Source organism: Chenopodium album, chromosome 16, assembly GCF_948465745.1.
Source record: "Chenopodium album chromosome 16, dcCheAlbu1.1, whole genome shotgun sequence".
Lineage (NCBI taxonomy): Eukaryota > Viridiplantae > Streptophyta > Magnoliopsida > Caryophyllales > Amaranthaceae > Chenopodium > Chenopodium album.
Window position 1 is genome coordinate 46,556,316 of NC_137849.1, and position 8,770 is coordinate 46,565,085.

General features: G+C 34.9%; 1 protein-coding gene across 1 annotated transcript; it reads left to right on the forward strand.

Annotated features, from left to right (window-relative positions):
* Positions 1 to 1,101: 1,101 nt before the first annotated feature.
* On the forward strand, positions 1,102 to 8,239 carry LOC145585631 (ATP-dependent DNA helicase 2 subunit KU80-like). Its single transcript, XM_081642338.1, has 12 exons — positions 1,102 to 1,200; positions 2,131 to 2,223; positions 2,442 to 2,493; positions 3,447 to 3,578; positions 4,454 to 4,857; positions 4,988 to 5,274; positions 5,366 to 5,561; positions 5,695 to 5,898; positions 6,886 to 7,053; positions 7,132 to 7,515; positions 7,734 to 7,864; positions 7,989 to 8,239. The coding sequence occupies exons 1-12, from the start codon at positions 1,186 to 1,188 to the stop codon at positions 8,047 to 8,049; spliced, it is 2,127 nt and encodes a 708-aa protein (XP_081498464.1). The 5' UTR covers positions 1,102 to 1,185; the 3' UTR covers positions 8,050 to 8,239.
* Positions 8,240 to 8,770: the final 531 nt, after the last annotated feature.

Sequence of the window (8,770 nt, forward strand, 5' to 3'; positions counted from 1 at the left end):
TCCAAGATTATTATAATATTAATAAGGAGTATCAATTTTTTCCTCCAACGTTAATCATTTGACGATAAAATTTATTTTAATTAAAAATAGAAAAATCATTTTAGTAGCATAATTTGTATGAATCTTAAAATTATACATAACGTTTATACAAACAACTGAACAAAATTATTTTATTATATTATACTCCCTCCGTTTTTTATAGGCTAGAGTTGGATTTGCACATTTGCCAAGACACAACTTTAATTATCAACATCTTCAATTAGAGATTATTAAAAATTATGATTTTTTTTATTATTTTTTTATATATAAAAGCAGACAATATGACAAATCCAACAATATAATATATGATCATATTTATATTGTATATTGGTAAAATAAATTAAGTAAATGATGACACATGAATAGTGTAAAATATTTTAACTCAACATATATTGAAAACTTCAATTTAATTACTCTACACATTTTATGCAATGTGATTATTAAAATTAAAATAAAAACCGCTACTACTCACTATAAATATATTTTAAAAAATTTGATTACGGAATACTAATTATCCTAAAGTAATCAACTAAATTTTCATTTAATGCCGGTCAAAGTGTGTCAACAAAAATATAAGGACAAATGTATGTATATGAGTTCGTATACGGGTACTAACCTTTTTTATTTATTTATTTATTTTTTAAGACATATACGGGTATAACCTAAGCTTATATTTTCATTTTCTTATATAAAACCTAATAGCTTCTAAATTTCTAATACTAAATTATCTTTTTATAAAATTCAAAATAATAACCTTTACGCATTTGGTATAAATTAAAATTCAAGTTATTTTGTCACAAATATTTTTTTTTTAGATAAATTATTGTTAAATTAACAACTATTCTTTATTCCCCTCAAAAAAAAAAAAAATCATTATTTATAATTTTTGTTGTAAAGTTTAATTATAATCGTGCATGGCACGTGACTTAACCTAGTGTGACTTCTTATTCTGAACTATCTACCATCTTTTAAAATGTGGGGCATAATTGGAACTTACAAATTTGCCCAAGTGGCGGCAAAATTCTGAGAAAAGTGTAGCATCTCTAAAAGTCTCCGTATTTTCATGGCACATTGAAGCGTCTTCAGCAATCTTTCTCGTTTCCTCAATTAACATTTCTGAAATTCTCTCTCTTTTCTCATTTAACGATGGCTCGCAACAAGGTAATTCCTTTCCATTTACTTCTCATTTTCAATTTTGACAATTTTAAGGGTTTTTGTTGCTGTTTTTAGTACTCGTAGTAGTTTTTTCAGCATAAAATTTACTGAATTTCATTATATGTACTTTTAATATACACTTTTCAAGCTATTTTTAAGCTTTCATTTTAAATTTTGAGGTGAATATTGTTTAATTTTGTGAATGCATTGCTGAAAACTTAAAATATAGCGAATTTGAGGTTTTGTAATTAATTAATTTAATTTGTTGCTAGAATGTGCTATAATTTTGGTACGAAAAATATGCTAATTTTGGTTTTTACTTGTAAAATTTGAAATTTGACGCTGCCGTTTTATGGAGTTTATGCCCTAGTTAGGTTGAATTGACTTAACATAAGCTCAAAGTTGTTTGCTTGATTTTATTTAGAGGGTAGGATGGATTAGGCGTGTTGTTATGTGAGGTTTGTTTGTTTCATCTGTTTGAGGACTGAGCAATTGAACGTTCGTGTTACCCGAATTATACCGGATTGTCATGATATGTTCCCTAACCCGGAAATTAAAAGCTGAATATAACATTGTACAAATTGATTATGAATTGAATTGGATGTAGTGAAGCTTTTAGGGAGGTTGATTCATGTGTTCGTGGTGAACAAGACACCTTGGATATGGAGAAAGTATCTTATAGATGACTACTAGGAAATGTTTAGCATTTCTTATGAGTACAAAGGCATAAATTTCAGGAAGAATCACATTTTTTCCCCAGTTCTCGCCGGTCTAATTCTCTGATACATGATGGGAAAATACAGAGTAATTATTGTCAATGCTTTCGTCAGTTTGGTGTGAGAGGAAGTAGTTTAGACAGCGTTACATAATATTTGGATTTGCTAGCTACCGATAATGCTATCATGATTAAACAATTGTTTACCTTTTCGATGACAGGAATCACTGGTCCTATTGCTTGATGTTGGTCCAAAAATGCATGGTGTTCTTCCACAAGTTGAGAAAGTTTGTGCCATGCTTTTGGAGAAGAAGGTTGATATGTCATTACTTTACACTCTTCCATCACCCCCTTTTAGGCTTTTACTATTCAAAGGATTTTCCTGTATCTTAATGTTTTGTTGTACATTCTCCAATTAATGATCATGTTTTCTGTGATGATGTGCTTTTGGAATCCTGTAAACTGACTATTATTGAATGGAATAATATAGTACCGAGGCATGGTCTGAAGTCTTAATTTACTGTGTCTGCAGCTGATTTATAACAAATATGATGAAGTGGGAATTGTCTTATTTGGAACTGCAGGTATCTTATCTTACACTTTCTTGTTGTACATTCATATTTTTTTTTTTACTTCTGCATAGTACATACTACATCTGTGATCTTAAAGGTGAGCTGTTTTCTACGAGTAAGGTGTGATTTGATATATCTTCGGATGATAAAAGAGAAATAATTCTGGAAAAGTTTTATATTGTCTCATCACTCTCATTTTATGCAATAGTTCATGCTCGTGTGGATGTTATTTGTTTATTGCCCCTTAACTTCTGGTTTAGGTACTCTACACATCTCACATGTACCACCTTATAGTAGACTATTCAATGCTTTTTTGGGTCAAGTGTATTAGAAACATCTTTGCAGTAGTACAGCAATGCTATGTCCATTTGACATTCTCTACCTTATCCTAGCCCCCTAAGTGAGAGGTTCCTTTTGGGTATTGGGCCAATAGTATGTTTTGAATTATGGCCACAACACGCATAGCCTATATAGGAATATCTATCTTGACTTCATTGCAAGCTGAAGTAGCCTTAGAAACAGGCTAGCTTTTGCTCATTCAAAATGTGCCTGAATGGGATATACTCCATTGTTTGCTAACATAATCACCTTGAAACTCTTATAAAACCCTTTTCAGTGGTCACAGTACATCACAAACATACATGTCCCAACTACCCAACAAGCCAGCTTGCAAAACTGATCTATGTATTGTGTAAACAGCTTTGTGCCTTGATAATGTTAATATACTTGGTATATTCTGTAATCTTGTCAATAGTGTCTTTGTTGAAATTTGATTTTTTTTTTTTTTTTAAAGGGTAAGTTGGGGCATATTATAGAGGAAACAAGATGAATATAGAAGGGAAAAAGACTTTGTGCAACAAAGAACTCTTCAGTATTTCACTTTATTGCCTTGTATGTTTTTGCTTTGTGCTTATTGAAAGCCTACATATTGTTTCATTGACGAGTCATTGAATTTTGAATTCCAGAAACAAACAATGAGCTCACTAAAGAAGTTGGTGGATATGAAAACATTGTGGTTCTGAGGAGTATAAAAGTTGTAGATGGAGATCTGGTTGATGTACTGGATCAGATTCCACGAGGAACGGTTGCTGGCGATTGTATCTTTCATGATTAGTTGTTTTGTTATTGTGCTCTGAGTTTTATGCTTGGTTCTGAGTTTTTGAAGGGTTTGACTGGTTCTTCAGAAATCTTTTTACAAAATACCTTTTCGGTATGTTACATGGACTCGGGTACCCATGTCCGACACCGGTACGTGTCCAAGCGTCCGACTCGGCTATTTTGTGAAAAAATTTCATGATTTTGAAGTTTGAACTAAAGTGAAGTGTCCAAGTGTCACACCCATGTTTGAGTGTCGGGGGTCTGACATGGGTACTTGTACTGAAATGAAGAGTCCATGTAATTGCCCTAGTTTTCCTATATATTTGACTTAGTTTAATTTACTTTACTCCTCTTTTTTGCCTATGCGTTCTTGTGCTTTCTGTTAGTTTCGCTGCCAAATCAGCCTTCTGCACCTGCTCCACCCAGTTGCAATAGTCAAGCACTTGATAGTTACCTAAGCATGAATCTAAATGGATAAATTGGTCAATCCATAGTGACAAGGATGGTTAATCTTTATTGATGATTGATAATATATGACTATTTGTCCTTGTTTCTTCACCCAAATTTGTCATTTTACTCCCGGTACTCTCGATACAGTTTGATTGGCCCCTGGGGTAGGAGGTTTTGTCAATACCTAGGCTCTACTTCTTGATTCTTCTCAGTGATGCATAGATATATAAACTGATCACACCCGACTGGAGCACATGTAGCTGTTCTCAGCTGTTGTTGCTCTTAGGAATCAGGATAGAGTCAGTAGATGAGTAGACTATAGTTTATTTTTTTTGCTTTGTTGTAAATTATATCTGATTGTATAAGTGCTGTTGTTATATACATTCTTGTGATTATATGTTTGAGGTCTTGACTTTATTGTTAGTTCTTGATGCAATTATTGTTGGTATGGATATGCTAATAAAGAAGTATGGACCAACTAACAAGGGAAAGAAACGCCTTTGCCTAATCACTAATGCACTCTCTCGTCTGAGAGATCCATATGAAGGCACAAAAGAAGATCAGGTCAGCACTATTGCTCAGCAAATGACTGAGCAGGCTATTAAATTGGAATGTGTAGTAGTTAGAGGGAAGCTAAGCGGTGATGCTGATAAGAACGTTATGGATGAGAATGACCAACTATTAGAACTTTTCACAAAGAGAACTTGGGCAAAGACTCTTTATGTTGAAAGTGCAACTTCGTTGTTAGGAGCACTCAGGACTCGGAGCATAGCCCCTGTTACAATATTCAGGGGTGATCTTGAAGTGAGCTCTGCACTGAAGATTAAGGTATGTTACCTTTCATGGTAAAATGGTTGAATGCAGTTAGATATTATTCTCTATAGTTTGTACTCTTTTGCACAAAAAGTTTGGATTTGACTTTTATTTTTCCCAATTACTTGACAACAATAAACAATAGGTCTGGGTATACAAGAAAACTTCCGAAGAAAAATTTCCTACCCTAAAGAAGTATTCAGATAAAGCACCTGCGACTGATAAATTTGCCACCCGTGAAATCAAGGTGGACTATGAATATAGAAGCATTAACGACCCTGAAACAGTTGTGCCTCCAGAGCAAAGGATCAAGGGTTATCGTTATGGACCAGAAGTGGTTCCTGTATCATCTGATGCATGGGAAGCTGTCAAATTCAAACCAGAGAAGAGTGTGAAGCTCTTAGGATTCACTGATGCTAAAAACATACTACGGTGAGGAGTATTTAGTTTAAGCTGCATTTGCCATCTTCTGTTGAAGCAAAAAAAAACTCAACAATTGAATCTCTAATTTACATGTTAACAGCCATTATTACATGAAAGATGTCAACATATTCATTGCTGAACCTGGCAAGAGAGAAGCTGTTACTGCAATTTCTGCATTAGCTAGAGCGATGAAGGAATTGAACAAGGTTGCTATAGTTCGCTGTGTTTGGAGGCAAGGACAGTCAGGTGTTGTGATTGGAGTCTTGACACCAAATGTATCTGTGAAGGACAGTGTTGTAAGTCTTCCCTTCCACTTTCACATCTATATTTGTTTACCGGCATATTCAGCTCTTTATTCATTTATCCTAAGAATTTTTTTTTCTAACTTTGTTTACTGTCTTATTATCCTCCTATATGCTATGTGAGAAGCCTGATTCATTGTACTTCAATGTACTCCCGTTTATTGAGGATGTTCGAGAGTTCCAATTTCCTTCTTTCAAAAATCTCCCAACATTTCAGCCAACCGAAGAACAGCAAGTGGCTGCTGATAATCTAGTAATGATGCTTGACCTTGCACCACCTGCCAAAGAGGAGAACTTAAAGCCGGACCTCACACCAAATCCTGTTCTCGAGGTAATTTGTTATAGCTTTGTCAATTCATGCTATAAAATGTGTGTTTCGTGGATGGAGTTTGAGGGGATTAGTGCATCATACTGAATCAAGGATCTTATGTTCTTCACCAGGGTTACCAGACCTGAATAATATCGCAGTACTCTTACAGTTTTATTTACTTCTATTTTTATCTTTTTATTAAATTTTATGTTCAGTTTCCTGACATATTTAAATTTGGTTATCCTTTTATAAAAAATAAAATATAATAATAATAGAAACGAAATTGGTTTAAATCCTTATGCCCATGTGTGGCCCTCTGACTCAACCACTGATGAGTTTGGAAAGTAATTCATTCTTCCTGAGCTGGTCCTATATAGAGGTGTCAATTTGGGTACTCAGGCCGGGTTTGGTGAGGGCGGATCGGATGTATTTCAAAGTTGAGTCATGCCAAATTATTATGTCCATGCAAGTCAAAATATGAATCGGGTATTGTCGGGTCAGATCGAATCAGGTCGGGTCAGTTTTTACACCTCTAGTCCTATACATGTTCATGTGGAGGGATATGAATGAATTTTTAGCACGGTCAATTGATTAAAAGGACTGTGCCTATGGCATTATTTTAATGATAGAAATTTAAGGGGCTTATCTTTTATTATTGAACGATTGATTGATAAGACACTAATAATCTGGCAGTGCTTGTTGCAAATGAAGATCATTTTCTACTTTCTAGCATGATTATCATCTAGGTGAATGCTGACTGTTATGGCTCTCTGTTATCCTTTCTTGAGTAACTACTTTGAAATAGATACCCTTCTGAAATTATCAGAGGGTTGAGAGGACTGGGAAGGATTAGCTGTAATAGATGACCTAAAATTGTTAAGGCAGTGTGCTGAGTTTCTGTCTTAATGGACTGAGCTATCTAATCTCTTGATGGTAAGCTGTTTTGACTGTATTGCATCATTGATTAATAAGATTCTCTGACTGGCTAGCTATCTTATGTCTATGCAGCGGTTTTATCACTTTCTTGAACTAAAAGCAAAAGACCCAGATGCTGCTGTGCCTCCACTTGATGAAGCCTTGAAGAAAATAACCGAGCCTGATGCAGAATTACTATCTCAAAACAAGTCTGTCATTGATGAATTTCGAAGATGCTTTGAATTAAAGGAGAACTCTACGGTGGGGAGATCTGGCTTACATGTTCTTCGTAAATCTTGTCACTGTTTATGCAGGCACTAACTTTTCCTACTTTAACAGAAGAAGAAATCGACTAGGTCAGTCAAAGAGAAGCCATCTGGATCAGATGATGAGAAAGAGGCTGCAGAAGACCATAATGTGGGGAAAACATTAATGACCACCGATGATAATACTGCAGTTAAGGCTGAGATCAGTGATGAGAAACCATCCAGTGCTGTGGCAAATAATTCTTCTGTCAGTGTTGAGAAGATTGGGAACATCACCCCAGTCCAGGATTTTGAAGCTATGTTATCTCGTAGAGATAGCCCAGATTGGATAACTAAAGCAATCAAAGGTATGCGAAGCAAAATTCTTGAACTTTTAGAGGACTCATTTGGAGGAAGTAACTATGACAAAGCTGTAGAGTGTCTTGTTGCCCTCCGAAAAGGCTGTGTCCTTGAACAGGTATGCCTATGAATTTTCCTTTGCAAAAGAGCTGCAGTCTTTTTTACTAGTATTATTTTTATTTGTGTGCCTCTCATTTTGTGCCACATTTGGACATGACCAACTGACAATTGAAATAACATCAATGTGTTTCACAGTATATATTGCTTGTGATTTTGCCTTACTGAAGATTCGATGACCACCAGCTTGTTATGAATCTTTAAGTTTATTAATTGTAGGAACCGAAACAATTCAACGATTATCTACAGTATCTTTGTAGATTCTGCAAGGAACATGGCCTGAATGATTTTTATGAGCTCCTTGACTTAAAAGGAATGACATTAATCACAAAATCAGAAGCTGTAGACAGGTTTGATTAGCATTCTTCCTGCTAGCAACCTTAACCTTTTGCCTTTAACATCATCATCTTTTATCATTATACATATATTGTGACCTTCACATAGATTTACATCCAATTTATTGTTTCTTTGCAGTGATGTGGCAGATGAAGCAGCACGAAGTTTTCTGTCTACCAAAGAGCCCAAAGTCGAATAACAACTTGTTGCCTAATTGAACTGGTGTACATAACTGGAATGGAGGATGCCTCAGGCACACGACGCACTCTGCAGTTTCTTTTCAATCTTTTACCCCAAGTAGAGATGGGGGGTTCCAGAATTTTGTAGTCACATGTGTGCTAATGTAAATTTTGCTGCAGGCGAGTGCAATAACCAAATTTACCATCTAATGTTGCACTACAAATTCGTAAGCAATAGTTATGATTTAGTAGTTTGATATCAAATATTAGAAGGATAACAGATCACTTCATTACTAATTGTCTATCGCGGAATTGAGTAGGAAAACACTATACAATAGTTTTCGAACCAAACACACACTCTAACAGCATAGGAAGTACATAAACCAAATAGGATTTCTTGCCTGATAAAGGTCACAAGTCATAACTCGTTTAACGGGACCTCTTCTTACATCAACAGCATCATCCGCCAAAAAACGTAATGCCATGCGATAAGGTAGGAACCTACATATAAATGTCAAACACGATATAATCTATGATTCACTAGAAGAGCTTCTAGTACAATATGTATGAACAAATGAATTCACTAGACAGGGTTCCAACTTCCAAGTACAAGTTTATGTATGATTATGTGAACAATCGAGTGTTAAACATTTTCCCAACTTCATATAACCTAAGTAATTTAAGTACTAAAGATTGTATTTCGTTCATTTGTCCATTAGATGGATTGAATCATGAAAGCTA

What these genes read in the sequence shown, in the direction of transcription:
- LOC145585631 (XM_081642338.1), top strand. An exon ending in TATCTGTGAAGGACAGTGTT is followed by an intron (nt 5,562 to 5,694) that starts GTAAGTCTTCCC and finishes CTATGTGAGAAG; the next exon opens with CCTGATTCATTGTACTTCAA. An exon ending in AATTAAAGGAGAACTCTACG is followed by an intron (nt 7,054 to 7,131) that starts GTGGGGAGATCT and finishes CTACTTTAACAG; the next exon opens with AAGAAGAAATCGACTAGGTC.